At 47.3% G+C, this 18,286-nt stretch overlaps 1 protein-coding gene and 3 non-coding genes across 4 annotated transcripts; 1 reads left to right on the top strand and 3 right to left on the bottom strand.

Annotated features, from left to right (window-relative positions):
• The first annotated feature begins 71 nt into the window (after positions 1-71).
• On the top strand, positions 72-144 carry TRNAR-CCU. Its single transcript has one exon. It is a non-coding gene; the product is annotated as a tRNA-Arg (tRNA).
• Positions 145-716: 572 nt separating this feature from the next.
• On the bottom strand, positions 717-789 carry TRNAQ-UUG. The gene has a single exon. It is a non-coding gene; the product is annotated as a tRNA-Gln (tRNA).
• A 3,236-nt stretch (positions 790-4,025) lies between these two features.
• TRNAR-UCG lies at positions 4,026-4,098 on the bottom strand. Its single transcript has one exon. It is a non-coding gene; the product is annotated as a tRNA-Arg (tRNA).
• A 1,177-nt stretch (positions 4,099-5,275) lies between these two features.
• LOC109296043 (5-hydroxytryptamine receptor 3A-like) lies at positions 5,276-13,531 on the bottom strand. Its single transcript, XM_019515256.1, has 9 exons — positions 13,486-13,531; positions 12,552-12,733; positions 12,414-12,458; positions 12,210-12,319; positions 10,820-10,989; positions 10,272-10,432; positions 7,196-7,406; positions 6,588-6,761; positions 5,276-5,987 (listed from the first exon to the last, which is right to left on the bottom strand). Exons 1-9 carry the CDS (start codon positions 13,529-13,531, stop codon positions 5,731-5,733), a joined length of 1,356 nt encoding a protein of 451 aa, XP_019370801.1. The 3' UTR covers positions 5,276-5,730.
• Positions 13,532-18,286: the final 4,755 nt, after the last annotated feature.

Raw genomic sequence — 18,286 nt, 5'->3', positions numbered from 1 at the left:
TAAATGGGTATGAACAATGCCCCAGATCTATAAGGTGCCATCAGGAGGCCTGAAAAGTAGGTACATAGGGAGCCCCAGTGGCCTAATGGATAAGGCACTGGCCTCCTAAGCCAGGGATTGTGGGTTCAAGTCCCATCTGGGGTAACAGCTAATATCTTGGGTGAGGTTTCTGCTTCCCTTTTATTGGAGTAGCTCCCTCTTCCATATGTCCAGTCACCACCGACAGTACGCATGCGAAGGAGGCTGTAATGAGGCATTTCTATTTGATGGACATTTTCCTGGGTCTTTGCTGGAGAGCATGGCTTCTGCAGGAACCAAGCACGGCATCATGCAGGGAGGCTGCTTCATGCAGGCAGCTTCTGCCAGTCCAAGCTCAGAAATGGGGCTGGATAGTCCTGAAAGCAGCAGTTAACAACTCATACCACTACCGGAGCGGGGAAAAAGTGAACAGAGGTGTTTCTTCCTGAGCCCTAGCAGGCAGAGGCAAATATGGGTTATTCCTTTTCCAGTACAATATGGGTTAGTCCTTTCCACCTTCAAACTCATAATCCCCCTGGTTTGGTTATAACTTGCTCTAGCCACCTTTGAAATGCCAGTAAACCAATACATTATAAAGACCATACCCATGCTATAATACTTTCCAGCAGTTTTTAATTCTTATGTTGAAGGTTTTATTTTCCATTTGAACTTAGAAACCTTCAGGATCAGCACAAAAGCAACCATGAAGGGACTTGAACCCTCAATCTTCTGATCCAAAGTCAGACGCCTTATCCATTAGGCCACATGTGCTAGAAGCTCTGATGATGCTGCAGAGGTAATACCTCCATCAAGTGCCAGAAATAACGCCTCTGTGAATCACTTGAGCAGTGGGTCTCAACCAGAAAGAATTATTTTCCAATAGTCAAGGGATGCATGAGGCTAATGAGGGATGTCTGGAAAAGTGGAGAACCACCATCATGTCTAGACAGGTTGAGAACTGCCATCTTAAGGCAAGGAGAAGGAGATAAGAGACCCCGAAGGGAGACATCTCCTATGCAAGCAATCCCCGCCAACAAACTCCTGCTGTTCCCACCAATCCCTCTGTGCCAGGGTCCCTTCCAGTTTGGAAAGCTGAATTCTTCTTTCAGTGAGGTTTCTGATGGGGTTTCCACAAAGGGGCAGTGAGGCCCAGGCAAAAATGGAGATGAGGTTGAGCAGATGGGGAATGGTGTGACATATGCACAGAGCCCACCAGCCGAATCTGTGCTGGGGCAGCTCTGACTTCCCCCCTCTCTCTCCCGTGGGCAGTATCTTGCTCAGACAGCCCTGGATTTGGAGCACTAATACTGTTACCCATTGTGATGAAGCTCAACACACTTCCAGGAGATCCAAGTGAGCATGCAGGATTTAGAGCACCAGAAGGGTGCTCACCTTTAATGAGAGTAGAGCTGGCAGGTGGGCTCAGAAAACAGCGTGAACTCTTCCCCCACATCTTACTTTCAAGCAAGCACCCACCCCGAGCTTTGAAGAATGCAGAGAGTACTCAGTGAAACAAAAAAACTGGAATCAAATAAATGGGTACTGCAATAAGTAGAGCCATCCCTATAATATAGACCAATCCCCCATTACAGCAGGAAACCTACTTTCCTGTTGATACAGCTTAAATCAACTCTCTGAATACAAAAAGACACTTTTCCTGATGTAACTGTATCTACATTAGGGTTTTTGTGAGCTTAGCTGTGGCAGAGGTGAGTCTTTCCTCCATGTTCTTGAACAACTCAGGTAAGCTAGCAACACTTTTAAGTGCCGGCCAAGGCTTAGATGGGTTTGCAAACAAAATTATTCCTGTGGTTTCACTTCTTTACTTTTTTGATGGCTTGAGGGGGTCATTTGAGCCACAGCTAATGGACGCAGAAAGCATTCAAGGCTGCAGTCTAGTGGATAATGGACAAGATGGACTGTGTCGTTGAAGTGTCTTTGTGGTTGTGGCTTGCCACTTGGGTGGTAATAAACTTCTGTTTTCAGGAAAGGTGCAAGCAGTGGGTGAATGAAACAGTGCCGGAGGTGCAAAATAGACCAACCTACTTTGGAAGCAGTAGTGAAGTCATTTGTAGCACATTAGCACTTTACCGTCTGAGGTTGACATAGCAGACAGCAAGGCTGTAAATATTTAGGAATCCATTGAGACTAAAGGCAATAGATGCTGTTTTCTGTAAAATCCAGGTTGGAAAGTAATACAGGTTACTTTGTCTTCTTACCAAAGAAGAGATGGTTTAATATTCCTTATAATAGTTGGAAAGAAAAATTCTCCCTCGTTTCTTCTTTTCCTACTTTAAGATCCAGTGCTACAGCTGCTGAGGGTTTAAAGTCATTTGTTCAGCCTAGGATTAGAAACATAAGCAAAATAGTATAATTGTTTCTAAAACCATCTCAAGAAAACTTCCTGTCTAACTGCTTTTGTGTTATAGTAGTGTCTTTCCCTGCATTTGCCTTCCAGACTTCTTCACAAGCATCTTCAGTGACCTAATGGATAAAGCACTAGCCTCTAATGCTAGGAGTTTGGTCTTCAAATCCCATCTGGGGTGACAATGTGTTCTTTACTTCTTAACATCTCCACCATATAAAGTTTTCAAGTGCACATTTGACAAGCATGTGCATGATGTTAGACAGGAAGAATCAATCTGTGACCAGCAGGTTGGACAACTTGAGGTCTCTTCCAGTCCTGTTGTTCTGTGACTTATGGTTTGACTCTGAGCATGGAAGCCCAGATATTTTATATTGGTTTCTTGTTTAAAATGCTCTTTAAACTTGCTGAAAAATCCAGGCACTCGGCTCACGGCATAAACTCAGAAGGGTTTGAATAACAGTGGATGCATGTACACATTCATTAATGCACCATAATTATGGTGTATTAAGTTTAGCACTTGTAATAAGAGGTACTAACTTAATGTGCCATAATCGGAGGACTTTTTTGTGTGTGATGCTAATGGGCAGTAGATTAATTCTACTACGCATTAGCACATTAGCATGGTTGTTGCTTGCCACGCTAATGCGCAGTAGAATTAGTCTACTGCGCATTTAGTGTCTCCCGTACATGTGACCAGTAAGAGCTTTTTTTGGGCGGGGGGAACTATCCCTTTTGGAGCCTGGAGGAGGGCTGTACTTTTGGGGCCTCCTAGGTAGCCCCTTTTCTTTGCATTATAATAGTCTAAGGAGTCAGTCCAACCACAAAGATATATTCTCTGAAGTGTAGCATCAAATATACTTGCATATGTGGCCTAATGGGTAAGGTACCTGACTTTGGATCAGAAGATTGAGGGTTTGAGTCCCTTCGTGGTTGGCTATGCTTAATCCAGAAGAGGGGCTTTCTGATTATCTTTAAATTAATATATTATATTGGGCATTAGGCAAAAACTTCTGAGCAGGTTAAATGACTTGGTGCCCTGGTCTTTTCCCCCATAATTATTAGATGCAACCATTGGAAGGGCAAGGGGCTGCTGCTTGCAGCCAGGCCAACTTGGAGGTAGTTCATTTTCAGAGCTACTCATCTTCAGCAAACGCATTGCATTACAAGTCTCCTTATGTTCTCTCCACAAGTACTTGGAAGCGGGTGCAAACAGATCCATAATGTGGGAAAAGGAGGAAATAATCCTAGGTGAGGATCTCTAGTGAGTCCATGGGCAGTCTTAGCCTTCCTGGACAGGAGGAAGTGCTGGGTTTGGGACTCCAAGTATCCCGAAATGAGATACTTGCTCCTAGGTCCCAGCACCGGCGGAGAGCCCTGGGGACCATCTCTATCAGATGGACATTGGACAGCTTCCTCCTAAAGGGTTTTGCTTCCTTGGGTATTACTTTGTTGCACACAGCTGTACCTATCCTGGGACATGGCAGAGTGCCCCTAAATCTCAGTTTTCTGTAATGATTCTTATTCCAATCAAGCATCAGTCATAAGAACAGCTTGGACCTCCCTGCATCTTCTGCAGTGCTTTGATTCCTAAAGTGTCCCACAAATGTAGGCAGAAATTTGATTTTATTTGGAAAAGCAGCAACCACAGAGGGACTTGAACCCCCAATCTCCTGATCCGAAGTCAGATGCCTTATCCATTAGGCCATGTGGTCAGCTGTGGCACTACCCTCCCTATGTCAAACAGGGATTTCAAGGAGCCCCTTGTGATTTCTTTACTGTGAAAACAGGTGAAGAAAACGCAGAAAGCTGTTTCTGCTGGAACCCTCTTCGTTTCTGAAAGTCCCCTTGTGTTATTTCCATATACAGAGCATGTGGCGTCTTCAAGGTCCGGTGAATCTCTTGCTCTTATCAAAAAATAAATCTCAAGATAACAGAAGTCCCCCCACCCTTCCCCTACCTCAAATATCCCTGCAGATATATGAGGGAGAGAACATAGCACCTTCCATATCAGATTGTTAATCTCAGGAGCTTTGATTTAAAATGTCAGTGTCTTATTTTATCAGCTGTTAAATGTACCTGATTTAGGTGCTTGCTACGGTTGTTATAGTGGGTGAGACTCCCTCCCCGGGGTGTTGGGCACACTGTCAAAGGTGATGGGGGAAGATTTGTGGGTGATTGGCTTTAAAGTGAGATCCCTTTGTCTTTAAATGCAAACTGAGTCGTGCTTCACTCCTTTCCACGAGGAATCCTCTCCAAGTCAGGAAGCATTGGTATCTTATTCTAAATTGGAAAATGGTGGCCATGAACCATGCAACTGATTTGGGAAGGAATAGTAGAGATTTATAATAGCCATTTATGTAGCTAGATTTCTGGATAGATATCTAGACCATGACCCGTCTCTATCGTGTCTGCGAACTCTCCTAAGGATATAGGACTCTTTTCTTCTAAACAAACCGTATGCCAGCTTACTCCCTGATTTGCTGTCCCTTGCAGAGACAAGCAGGAAAGCTGGCTGTTTGGGAGGAACAATAAGTCTCTGTGCTATAGGAAAGGTCTCCAGGTTTGGTTTTTTCAAATCATTTAATATGTGAAAGAACTCTCATTTCTTTTTAACAGCTCCTTCCAACCTTCAACTTGCAACCTCTCTTTCAACCATTTTGCCTGCAGCAAGAAGAGTGTGTTCTGTTGACCATAGTTGGAGGCCCTTTGCGTTGTATAACTAAAGATGCAAGAAACCCAGACCTACCGCATCTGACCTTGAGTATCTTAGTGACCTCTGGAAGATTGCGCCTCTAAGTAAATGTTGATCAAAAAGCAAAAAACCAAAACCCCATTGAAACCCTGAGCTTCTTTGTGTAAGTGAAGTAATCAAGAGAAAAGGACGAGGACAACGGTCCCATATTTTATTATGTCTCATGCAATCAGAAGGCTCATCTAGCAACATACAGCAATTACAAGACGACAATTATCTATCTAGGAAGGTTTTAGACTCTTCATTAATGGAGTTAGAGAGTAGGTTAGGCAACTATCTAGCCACAGATCTAGCCCATTATTACTCAGCTACAGCTGATCCTGTACTGGGGTAAGGGATAGACTAGCTGACCTTTCAAGGTCCCTCCCATCCATTTTCTATGAGTTGCCAGAGTCAATAACTCACTTGAGAATAACTATTGCCCCTTTACACACTCATTACTGATTAGTGAAGTTAGCAGCGCTGAGTTTAAAAAGCCAGACTGACAGAATGCCTTGCAAGGCAATCAATATAATTCCTCTCTCCTTCCTTTAGCTCCCCGTGGTGACTGCGTCTTCTCCGATGACACAGATGGTCACAGGCAGCTTCGTAGCTAATAGCTCCATTTGATGGTAATAAAAGCAAAAAACAGAACGGAGGCGATCAGATGAGTGTAGGAAAATACTTTCTCCAGGAAGATCAGGGTCTGCTCCCATTCCAGCTCAGCTTGGTCCTCGTCTTGCAAGGAAGCTAATTGTTGGATGATTTGTAGTTCTGAGTGGAGCTCTTTCAGAAACAAGACGGTCTCTTTCCCTTCCTTTCCAGTCAGGTTAGGGTCCCAGGTCTCCCCTTGTCCTGGAGGTACCTCATCTGAAGGAGGCAAGAAGAAGTAACCACCAAATATACATTTCTCTCTGTTGGACAAAGGGGACTTTTCATCACTAAATCGACCCATGTTAATTCTTTTTGGGAGCGATGCCTGTGGCTAGCATTCTTATTAGTTTTGTTCATGGCCTAGCTCTTTACACCAATGGGAGCCAACCTTTTTGGCAGCTGTGCCACGAATTAGCCCTGCATGCTTCCCAAATGCCACTCTGAGCTCTTTCCTGTAGCCATTCCGCTGCTCGGCTTTCAGCTTCCTGCCCTGTACGCCCTTGTCTGATCTGACGCTCTTCTTTCTGCTCCCTGCCCTATCGCTGAGGCCGAGCAGTTAAGGGGTCTTGCTGCAGCTCCAGAGGTGTGCGTCCAGTCAGTCCAGCCGTAAATGGGTACTCGGTCATTCAGGCAAGGATGCCAAAGACATCTGGGTGTGACGCTGCATCATTGCCTTGTGTGCCATTGGCTGGAGACACCTTAACCACACTAGGCAATGTGCTTGTGGACTCAGGGACACATTTGACCCGTCATGTTATGTATATAGATCACTTTCTTTACTATAAAGTATTTAATTGTCGGTGATTAGTTACCCACCGTGATGAGTTGCAAGGTTCCCAGACGTTTTCTTCTCCTTCTTAAAGAATCTCAGCAGCAGCTTCCTTGCATTCAGTAAAGATCTTAGGGGCTTTCTTTCCTTCAGGGTCATCAACAAGCAGTTCTCCAACAGACAAATGACCATGGACAAGAATACACCCGAGAAAAACATAGCTGCAAAAGCCAAAGCAAAGAGGTGAGCCTGATGTCAACTCCCATGCTTGAGCACAAGATTCCCTGGCTCAACATTTTGAAGTGTCCACTTGGGAGGTGTTTTTGGACACCTGTGGGTCTGCTTTGATCAAAGACAATGGGAAGCTGTGTGCGCTCAGCAAAACTGAAAACCAGACCCAAGGTTCCTGAAGTTGGGCATCCAAAACCAGAGGTGACCAAAATCAGAAGCCACTTCTGAAAAAGAAGGCCAAATGTCCACACAAACTCCCCGCCCCCCGCCCCCCCCATCATGGAGCTTGTCAATCACTCGGTAGTGGAAAAGCATGTGTCCAGTTGTGTCTGTTGTGTTTCTCTCAGTACGGTAATTATTTTATAGTGTCTACAACCCCTTCGCTGGGTGCTACTGTAATTACGGTTCTAATGAAGACGGGTACCTATTACTGGTGGACTGTCAGAGGCAGCAGGCAGAATATCATTCAGGATCCAAGATAAAACACAGACCTCCAGGATAAGGGTGATCTTGAAGTTAATTTTGAAGTCAAAAGAGGCTGGTGTGAAGGAAATGGCTATATCCAGCAAGAAGAGGGCGCAGGTCGGGAGGATCATATTTAAAACATGTAAAATAGGTCTCCTCTGCATGACGATCTGCCAGGAAGGGCAACAATACAACACAATGAAACTGAGGCAAGCAGTTCTGAGTTACGGTGGATTATTTGCGTACTTCAGCAATTTTGAAAGCATCCCAGGCATAGACAGGCTTTTCCACACTCAGGTCTGATTTGACTTAGGAAGGAATAGCCCTCTCACATGCTAATCACCCCAGATCTTTAGTTAGTCTAAACAGAAGAAATTCATTAGTGCCACACCAGTTTGCACCTACTGCGAACCTAGCCCTCCTATGTGATAAATAATCTACCATTGTCAGGACAGACCTGTATCTGCAGGATATATGATATGATATGATATGATATATGATACCATCATCCTCTGATATCATCTGCTACCATCATACTTCTGATATGATATCATCCTCTATGAACACCCTGCTCTCCTTTTCCTCTCTCCTTTTCCCTTCTTCCATCCACTCCATTTTATATCTCCCCACCCATGGTTTAATTCTCTTCCACCTGTGCTGTCTGTCCTCTCTCACCCCATTGCTGACATCCTGTTTTCTCAATACCAATAACAAAGTATATTTTGCCCTATCCAGAAAGGATCAGGGTGGCTTATACTAAATGCTAATGACCCACAAGTAAGAAACAACACTGGGCTCCCTCAAAAGACACCCCAAAACTCCACCCGTTACCCCACTCCAACTCCTGTGCCTACCACCTGTCCTTCTAAATCCCTCCACACTGATTCATAAGGAGCAAATGGGACATAAACCAAAAGCCCTGCATCCCAAGCTCTCAGACTCTGGAGATGCCCAGACCCAGGTGGATTTGCATGGTGGGTTTCTGAATGGTGGGAAATAGAAAAATAAAGCTGGAAAAGGTCTCAAGATGTCACCTCGTCCAACTGCCTGCTAAGGCAGGATCTAGCTATGACAGCCAGGTCATCTCCTACTGAGATACTAGCTAGGCCAAATCCTGCTTAGTATCTGAGATCAGGACCATTCCTGGCCATAGATGTAGAGAAATCTGAATTTTCACTTTAGAGCAAACCGGTGGTCTGTCTTATCCAGAGCCTCCTGTCTGCACCAGTGACTATGCAATACGCTTCAGAGAAGGGCAAACCAGCCCCGTTAGACTTCTCAGTGATGTCTTCTTGATTTGGTAAATGGGCTAGAAATACACATGGATTTCTGGATCCTAGTTTCTAACGGGGCAGGGTTACATGCCATGTTGCTACCACCTAACTACATCCCCTCACAAGCTCCATCAGGGACTCACTGCAGTGTATTTTCCAAATGATTTCTTAGTTTCAAGCCACAAATATTGGGAACTAGACTAGGGGCAAGTGCCCATGGGATGTAGCTGGCAGGGCCATATGCTTCATATACCCATTTTACAGTGCAAGCTGATGTAATGGTTCCCCTTGCTGGCAGTCACATATTGCTTCTTTTAACACAGCCTTAATGGAGATGTATCCTGGAAAGCAGCCACATTATACCTTTGATTCCCCAGGAAAAATTACGCTAACATGGCACTCCTGCCATCACACCAGGGATCACAGTACTCATGCAGACCCCCAGCACCCACACTGGCTGTCAGAGGAGGTTCATTGAGCTTTGAGTGGGATAAGGAAAGAATTTGCTTTTGTGCCAAGTAGTCAATTTTCTTGAACTTTTCATTCCCAATCTGAGCCTATAATCATAGAAATTAAGGTCTGGAAGGGACCTTGAAAGATCATCAAGTTCAAATTTCACCCCCCCCCTGCTCTGCGCAGGAATACTACTGAGATCAAATGATCCCAGCAAGGTGTCGGTCCAGTCTCCTCTTGAAGACTTCCAAGGCTGGACACTGCATCACCTCCTCGGGAAGTCTGTGCCAGATTCTGGTCACCCTTACCATAAAGAAGATCTCCCTTACATCCACCTGAAACCATTCTTTAACAGTTTATGGCCATTTCTCCTTGTCCTCCCCTGAGGCGCCCTAGCGAACAGTTTTTCTCCCCTGCTCCCGATGTACACCCCTTACATACTTATAGACGGCCACCAAATCCCCCTCAGTCTTCTCTTCCCCGGGCTGAACAGTCCCAGATCCCTCAGTCTTTCCTCACCAGGTTTGTCCTCCCGGTCTTTAATCATTCTTGTGGCCCTTCTCTGGACCTTTTAAGATTCTCCACATCTTTTTTGACGTGCTGCACCCAGAACTGGACCCAGTACTCCAGCTCGCTCTCACCAGCGCCGAGTAGAGAGGGAGTCTCACTTCCTTAGCCCTGATCCTGCTGCATCGGCTAATGCATCCCAGCATGCTAATAGCTCTGTTGACTAAAGTGTCACAATGGCAGCTTATGTTCATCCTGTGATCAACTGTAACCCCGAGGTCCCTTTTAACCATTGTGCTGGCCAGGACATCTCCTAACCTATATTCATGTCTCTGGTTACTTCTCCCCAGATGAAGCACTCTGCATTTATCCTTACTGAACTGCATCCGGTTCTGCTCCGCCCGCCTTTCCAGCTTGTCCAGGTCCGCTTGGATCTGCATCCTATCCCCTAGTATAACTGCTTTTCCCTATAACTTACTATTGTCTGCAAACTTGGCCAGCATACTTTCCACATCCTCATTTAAATCATTGATAAAGATGTTGAACAGCACAGGGGCAAGGACTGAACCCTGCGGGATGCCACTGGTCACCTCCCGCCAAGATGATGCAGACCCGTCCAGTACCACTCTCTGGGTTCAACCCCTTAAACAGTTCCCAACTCATCTGACCATGGACTCTGCTAGCCCACAGTCCCCCAATTTTTTTTATAAGAGGGTCATAAGAGACCATGTTGAAGGCCTTTGACTAAAAGACCTGTTACCTAAAGGACCCCAGTAGGAATCACTTCATTAAATCCATTACCTGATAGGTGACCACACTAAAGTACATCCCATCTGCAGAACCGTTGTGATGTAGGACCCTGAGGTTTATGAATTTCCACTCTCCGTGGGTGAGGTGGTAACTGAGGCTGCTCCGAGTGGCCTCCTCCGAGGTTTTAATATTCTTCAGGATCAAGTCCTGAACTAGAACCAAAAAATGACCAAGGTCAGGCACCTTAGAGATATCTCCCCCATTCGATGGGTGTACGTGGAGAGTTACACTTCCACCAGAGCACAACACGACTGAAGCGTGGCAAAAATGCAGGGGAAAGAGGGGCACCACCAAGCCTCGGGAGTGAACAGAAGAGGGTATGCATGCACCCAAGAAAAAATGCATTCTGGGGGCAGGCTCATGTTGCAAAATGAGGGAGGAGATGAAGAATTGGGACTGAGCCTGAGGGGCTCAGGCAGGCCCTAAGGTGGGAGCAGGGGCCAGGGATTGGGAAGGATCTAGGAGAAAGACCGTGCTTGGCAAAGGAGGAAGCCACATTCTCCCAAACACTCAGGCATGTGGCCACACAGTTGGGCTACCTGGGTATACAGTGGAGAAAATAGATATGTTGCACCTCTGTTTCTCAAAGGGAAACTTGTCAGTTAGCAAACCGCAGGAGGCAGTGAGACGATACACCTGGACTTTCTTGATCTGCCCGTTGCTTTGCACATGGACAAAGAGACTCGTTGTAGACTTGTCTTCATCTGCTCTGAAAGGAAAACATAGTCAGGCCTGGTTACACAAGACCAGGCTTTTCTCAGGCTCTACTGCCTGGAGACTGTAATGGGAGCTTCTGTAGGGTCTGTCTGTGCACTGCATTCATGCATGGGGGCTCTCCTTTGAGAGCAGCAGTGAAGCAACAGGGAAAGGGGGACAGGAAGGTCTGACCCTAGGCACATATACTGGAGTGAAAAGAGAGAGGCAAGGAGCTCTCAGCGGCCAGCCCCAGTCTCCCAGTGCTGCCTCCTCGGTAGGGTTTGCAGGCAGGGTTCCCATTGCCTCCTTTGTGGGCTTTGTCTGCAGATGGGAGAGGGATTCTTGGCCAGTGGGCAACACTTTCATAGACTAGGGGGCAGATCCAGGATTTGGCAAGGGGGGGAGTGGGTAGAGGAGCAGCAACCTGTGCTGCAAGGGTGGCTGCACCCACCACACCCAGCTTCTCCCTGTGCCCTTCCCTCCTGCCCACTGGTGGAGGTGCACCAGGCTGGGGGAGCCTCCTGGGACTTTTTAAAGTCCTCAAAGCAGGTAAGAATCTCCCCCCTTCCCCCCCACGGTTGAGTCACATCCCCTCCCCACCTCTTCCCCCACCTGCTGCTGCTTTCCCTGCTGTCCTGGGGGCGGGTGAAGCTTCAGAGCTGCTTCTGCCTTGTCCAGCCGGGCTTGGCAAGGACCGGGGTCAGCTGGGCATGTGACATGACAGCAGCAGTGGGCAAGATAGAGCCACCCTGCCTGGTGCCCACTGGAGCAAGTGCAGAGAAGGGGAATCTCTCCTCCCCATTACTGCTGCTGTTGCTGTCCCAGGTGAGCTCCCCCCCTCCCCGCCCTGCACTTCCAACAGGACAGGAACCGCTCTGAGACTTCCCCAGCCCCCAGGACAGAGGGGAAAGCAGGAGGAGGAGAGGGGCGAAGGGAAGGGAAGGGAAAGGACATGCATCTGAGCTTGGAGGGGAAGGGAGGGCAGATTCCCACTTGCTTTGGAGACTTAAAAAAAGTCAGCAGAGGCTCCCACAGTGTGACCCAGTCTGAAAGGGACTGGGTACAGCCCTCTGGACCCCACCCTTGTTATATGCCTTCCTGAAAGTCCCAGATCATGAGCAGAGGGGCAAACCAGAGCTGCCCTATGTCTGAGCTGAGGAAATTTCCTGAGGGCTTTGGTGTTTCCTCTAAAAACAGTATTGAGGAGAAACAAATGAAATCAAGCAATGTTACTGCTCATCAATGAAGATCTCTGGTGCCCAGAAGAGACTTGCTGGCATAGAGAAGGAAGAAATATTGCAGAAGTCCAGGGGATTCCAAGACACAAAATCATTTTTCCATTCCTGGGGGCAAAAAGAATAAGGATTGAGTCTGGTCTTGCCAGCTTTGTCACAGGGAATGGAGTAGTCTATCAGCTATTGATAAGAAGGCTCTTACCATTGTCAGCCAGAAATAGAAAGTCACTGTCTGCAACTTTTCTCTCTGTAGAGAAACAGAACAGAGGAGAGCAGGGATTAAGCCCTCTGGCATTTTTCTGATAGCAAAGAAAGGAAGAGGAGAGATTTAGCTTCCTACTATGGAGATGATGGAGGCAAAAGTAAAATCCAGCTCCACTTCCACAGGCTCTTTCCAGTTCCTCTTGGGTTTGGTGTATAAGAAGAGATCACTGTTAGAGGTGATGTTCAGGTACTCAACCACATCGTGGTACTTGCAGATCTGCCCTGGATCTGCCTCTGCGGAAAATAAAATGAAAAGGGCTGGTTATATAATAATTTGCCTGACATCTTCATGATAAGGTAGTCTCAGAGCCCCCTCTCCTCTCAGCTGACTATTCCCTTCTGAAGCCAGAGTTTGGCTTCATGAGAAATGTGCTCTTTTAGCAAGGCACAAGTCCACCTTGGTCCTGTGTTCATTCTCACTGGGGAGCAGTGGGATGGAGAATCTAGCTGCCCTTAAAGTTTTCTTTCTTTTTTTTTTTTAATTTCATGTCTTGGGCCAAATTAGCTAAATCAGTTCCCACTTCTACTGACTGAACTCAGTTGTTCAGGTCTGTGTGGCACTACCAGTGGCAAGTATCCTGCTTCCCAGACTTAGCAGCCTTGGGTTTCAGATATTCCCAAATCCATGATGGCAGGCGCCCTATGTGCAAACCCCAAGCCCGGAAGCCTTGGGGTTCAGATGCCCCATAGTTTTGCTTGCCTCTAGCCAAAAGGCTGAAGGAGCAAGCTAGAAGAAAAGCCCAAGAGCAACCCCCCATTGCCATAAAATATGTAGCTGAGATCCTCCCATTGGGAGGCTACAGTAGACTCTCATAGGGGTGCCTGTCCACAATGCAATGAACAGGTCTCCACCCTCAGCTATATCAAGTTATTCAAGGTTGGGAAGAACAGGATCTCCCTTTCCAGGTCCAGTAAAACCACCTCGACCAACACCATTATCATGGTGTCTCCCCTGCCAGGTAGGTGAGTGCAACAATTTCTGAGAGAGGAATAGGTCAGACTGCACTTACCAGGTAGCAGAGCGAGCAAGAGACTGGCTACAACAGATCCCAACATCCTTCCTGTTGCCCTCAGGAGATGATGATTGAATTGGCTGGCTCTGAAGACACTGTGTGTGACGGGGTGGAGAGATGCAGAGGTGAGGCTTATGTGCTCTTTGCTGGGCAGTAGACACCACTCTGCACTTTGGTGACGATGCCTTTAGCTTTTTGATTGTTTCACTTCAGCTGCTGCTCTGCTGCTAGCCCCGGCACACAAAGAAATAAAGGCAGGATCAGAAATAAGACTTGAAAATGCAAAGACCATTTGCATTTTTCATCTTTCCGGCTTAAAAAGAGTTGGCCATTTGGGGCTCCAAGGTTACCATGGCACTGGTCCAGATTTGTAATGGAGATTTAGCATGACATGTGAGCCTGTGGCTAATGAAAAGCAACTGGATGAGTTTGAACCTAAAGTGGATTTAACAACCTGTTTTTTCCTCCCTTAGCCTCTCTGATGGCTCTCTCCATACTGCCTAATTAGTATAATGCTCCATTGCAAATGATCTCAGATGGGATTCCTAGCTACCCTGCCCCCCAGGGTAGAAGGAAATGCACTTGGAAATTAAATTTGCCTGAGTACTCAGTCTTGGGCATGGATAAAAGCCCAGTTTGGGAAAGATTTAACTGGAAGATACATCTGCGGTCTGGGTCTTTATATAAATGAAGCTTTGATGTGAGACTGTGAATCCAATACAGGTGGCTTTGGCAATCTGTTTATCAATTAGACAACAGATAGGAAAAGGGCTCATAGAATAAAGTCACAGAAACTGTGGTTTGGTTCATGCCTAGTTGCTCTATCTTTAGCTTACTTAGGGTGAAGTTACACATTACATTTAATCCATACTAAGGGCACTTAAAATGCAGGTCTCTGCACATTAAAGCGCTTTAACTCGTGCTAAGTTCCCCCTGAGCATCTCAAAGTTTTATGCCACTTCAGGTGAGTGTTAACTCCGGGCTGTGCAACCTAGCTCATGTTAAGGTAACCTCAGTCTGTTCCATGGAGATCATATGGGCCATTTGCAATCCACCAGTGTCCCAGGATGCACTGCACAGAGCAGGGGTAGATCCTAGGTGTTCTGGGTGACAGCCCTGATTACCAGCCCTCTAGCCCCAAGCCAAAGCTGTGCAGGCAAGAAACTGTATTAACCCTTGATGTTCGACTGCTCACAGTGTGCCCTAATTTTAACACTGCTTAGCATTGAAAGGATTTAGCGTGGTCTGAGTTTGACATGGAACTGCACTCGTGAATTCTGCGCCATCTGTCCCAACACTTAGCGGGCTGGAAGCATTTCGTATTATTAAGCTGATACTTCTCATTTAAAGGCCCTGTTTTCTAGTGCTTTCAACTTTGCCAGGCTTTAACCATTCGGGCTACAATCTGGCATGCTGCCTGCCCACCTCCGATGGATGTATTTTTCCTTTTCTAGGAACTTCAGCCCAAATGGTTCAGAAAGAGGAAGAGTGCAATACATTGCTTGGCCTGTGTTAGATTCTAGTGAGCCTTTTTTCTTTCAGAGACATCAGCACCCACATGTGTTGAGGAACAGACTTGATGTTTGGCAGGGGAAGGGAGGGGCTAGGGTCGAAATCTGCTGTGATGAACAAGGCAGGGAAAAGTCGACAAAGTTATATCCTAGTTTGCATGTTCTCAGTGGAGACTTGATAGGACAATGGTGCTCAACCTTCCTGCACCGTGGGCTGGATGAGTGGTGAGGGGCTGGCTAGTCTATGGGCTAGATCCCATATGGGCCTGATGTGCGGAGTCCATGGGTGTGATTGGGTATGCTGGCCTGACCCCGAATAGTAGATCCAGCCATGGCCTGACCCCATGCACTAGCCTGGTTCTGTGTGTTAGACTGGGCCATGAAACAACTCCACACACCGGTGTGATCCGATGTGTGGGGCTATGCCATCCAGTCTGCACAGCTCCAGAAATCTGGAAGCTGTGGCAATGGACGCTGTCACTGATCCCCTACTGCCAAATTTCCAGACATGGCTTTGTGGTCTGGATTCAGACCAGGGGCTGGAGCTGGATCACCCCCGTGCTAGGACATTACAGCTGAATTCCCTGGGTAGTCCAGTCACACTGGCCATGCTCTGCAGGACTTGCCCTCCAGTTGCAAGTCCTGGCTGGGCAGGAGGGACAGAGAAGCAGGCAGTGCTCTGAATCCATTCCCTGCTGGAGAGAGGCAGCTCAGAGGAGGAAGGTGCCTAAATCAAATGTAGATGGGACAAGAGTTTGACTTGTGTGAAGAAAGGGAAGTAGACTCAGACGAGGGTTAGGGGGGAGGGGAATGGACTGCAACCTGGCATGGGATGTGAGAGCTCAGGAGCCTGCCTAGGTACAGCTTGTGACTTTTGCTTGTGCATCTCTGTCAGACTGCAGACACCATTTGGATTTCATGTTCTCTGTTGTTCTTCTTCTTTCAGGCTTGGCTGGAATTCAAGGCTAAAGCCGGAGCGTCCTTGGCATAAGTGCTTCTCCTATGGAAAGACCATTGCACTAACCAATTGGCTGGCCCCTACTCAGGAAAATTGTTTAATAGGGCAGAGGTCATTTATCAACAGAACCAGGTGTCTGTAGTCACCTGCTGGGGTGGAGCAGGCAGTCTCATGATAGAGGAATCTAGGTTATAAAAGGGCAGGCATTGCTTTACTGCGGTGACTATTTTGATTGGTCCCAAGCAGCAGAAAGCTGCTGTAGGAGATGGATGAAGGGAGGGAGCCCTCCCTGCTCTGAACAGATGGACATCCCAAAAACAGCCACGGAGAGGGTGAGCTGGAGTAAAGGGCAGGGCATTTGGGGAGCTTGTTTTCTAAATGGTCCCTTATGGTTTCTCTCTTAAGTGGACAGCAATTGTGCTCACAATTCCTGGGCAAAGTCTGAGCGTGGATTTTGTGCCTCCTTGTGGAAGTCAACTGTAGGGCAAAAGGTTTCCACCTGGGGTGAAATACTGCATAACACAAAAGAGAGATACAAGGCATATGATTAGTATCTGGTCTGCGCGCCTACATGCCCCAAACTGGGGTCAGCGCCTTGCTCTGCCCAGTTCCAGAAACTGGATCCAAGTTTGGATCCATTCACGGCAGCTTGGTGAGTGGCCAGCACAGGGAGCTCAACCAGTTCTGTGAGATGCAGGAGCCCGAAACTAGAGCTGGAAGTCTTTGTGGGACAAGTGAAATTGGGAGAGCAGAAAGGGACTGGAATGGGAGCCAGTGAGGAAATGGGGTGGAACTGGGAGCCCATGCATGCGGGGAAGGACTGATTCCAAACAAGGCATCAGGGAGGCAGAGTGGGAATGGGTGTGCAAGGAGCCTGGGAGCTACGAACAACTGAGTGTCAGGTGGAGTGGGTGGAGCTGATAGGCCAGTCTTGGGGAGGCTGGCGGGGGCAGGAATTGCCTGGGAAAAGTGACTGAGAAAAGATCCTGGTGGGACAGGACACTGAGACAGGATTCGGTTCATGGAAAAGTGGGACTTGGAATAAGAGCCAGTGGATTCAGAAGATGGGGGAAAGAAACTAGTGAGGAGAAGAGCTGGGATAGGGACCTGAGACAAATGGGCAAAGCGACTGGGGCTAAAGAGCCAGGGTGGAACTGGAAATGGCTGTCAAAGAGACTCAGACTGGGACTAGGGGCAGAGGAAGACCGGGATGGAGATGGGAGAAATGTAGGCTTCTCATAGCAGGCCCCCACACTAGTAGCTACTTTTAACCTTAATCTCACTGTGCCTCCTTCTCCCATCTGTCAAGTGGGGATTGTACTTCTGTTCCCATCTCATGCATGTATTGGGAACATAAATCTGTGAATGACTGTGGACAGCTCTGGTCCTATAATGATGAGTAGCATAGAAGAGTCCACAAGGAAATTCGCTCTTCCAAGGAGTGCTTCACTGGGCTGCTTTAAACAAGGGCTGAGGATCTGCAGTGGAGAGAGAGCTAAATCTTGCATAATATTTTAACAAAATGAACACCTTCTGCTGGCAGAAGGCAGGGCACCCTGGGTTAAACATCTGAGGTGACTGTGCCTTTAAAACCTACTGTACGCCCGAGGGAACACAAGTAACCTAATTCTGCCATTTCCTAACTCTGCCATTTCCTTACTTTGAGAACTTGGTTTGAGTTGGCAAAGATGGTGATGTTCTTTTAGCATTTACTCTGTGCATGGATGTGTGTGAACAAAGATGATACATCACGAATTCTGTATGGCACCGATAAATGACTATAATCTTCACAAAGGAGAGTTAAAAACAGAGCTTCCAAGTTCATCTGATTTGAGGAAACCCATGCTCTCATTCTGGTCATAGATTCACAGTTGTTAGGGACCCTGTAGAGCAGGGGCGGGCAATTATTTTGGGCGGAGGCCTGTTTACTGAGTCTTGGCAAGCCATCGAGGGTCTCATGACAGGCAGCCAGGGGCAGATAAATATTAATTTTCTACATCTTTAGGGGCCCCGCGGGCCGGATACAATGGCTTGGTGGGCCGCATCTGGCCCCCAGGCGGCATTTTCCCCACGCCTGGTGTAGCTCATCGGGTCTAGCCCCCCTGCACCAGGCAGCAAAAGACAACTGGGGTCAGGTGACCCCAGCCAGGTGACTGTCCAGTGACTGTTGCAAGGAAGCCTGGTTTTTACCAGGGAAAAATCCAGTAAAACAAAATTTGGATGAAACGGAGTGAGGGAATATCCTGACAGGACAGAGATCACTCACTGCCTGCTTCAGTCCCTGTTAATTAACAGGATTTGGGTTTCTTTCTCCCCTGTCTCCCCCACC

Source organism: Gavialis gangeticus, unplaced genomic scaffold (assembly GCF_001723915.1).
Source record: "Gavialis gangeticus isolate Ggan-Ray unplaced genomic scaffold, GavGan_comp1, whole genome shotgun sequence".
Lineage (NCBI taxonomy): Eukaryota > Metazoa > Chordata > Crocodylia > Gavialidae > Gavialis > Gavialis gangeticus.
Note: the sequence above shows the minus strand (reverse complement) of the source record. Positions and strands in the feature narration are given on the sequence as shown.

What these genes read in the sequence shown, in the direction of transcription:
- LOC109296043 (XM_019515256.1), bottom strand. Translation starts at nt 13,531, where the DNA reads ATGTTGGGATCTGTTGTAGCCAGTCTCTTGCTCGCTCTGCTACCTG. An exon ending in CTTGCTCGCTCTGCTACCTG is followed by an intron (nt 12,734 to 13,485) that starts GTAAGTGCAGTC and finishes TTATATAACCAG; the next exon opens with CCCTTTTCATTTTATTTTCC. An exon ending in GAACCTTGCAACTCATCACG is followed by an intron (nt 5,988 to 6,587) that starts GTGGGTAACTAA and finishes TGCCTCCTTCAG; the next exon opens with ATGAGGTACCTCCAGGACAA.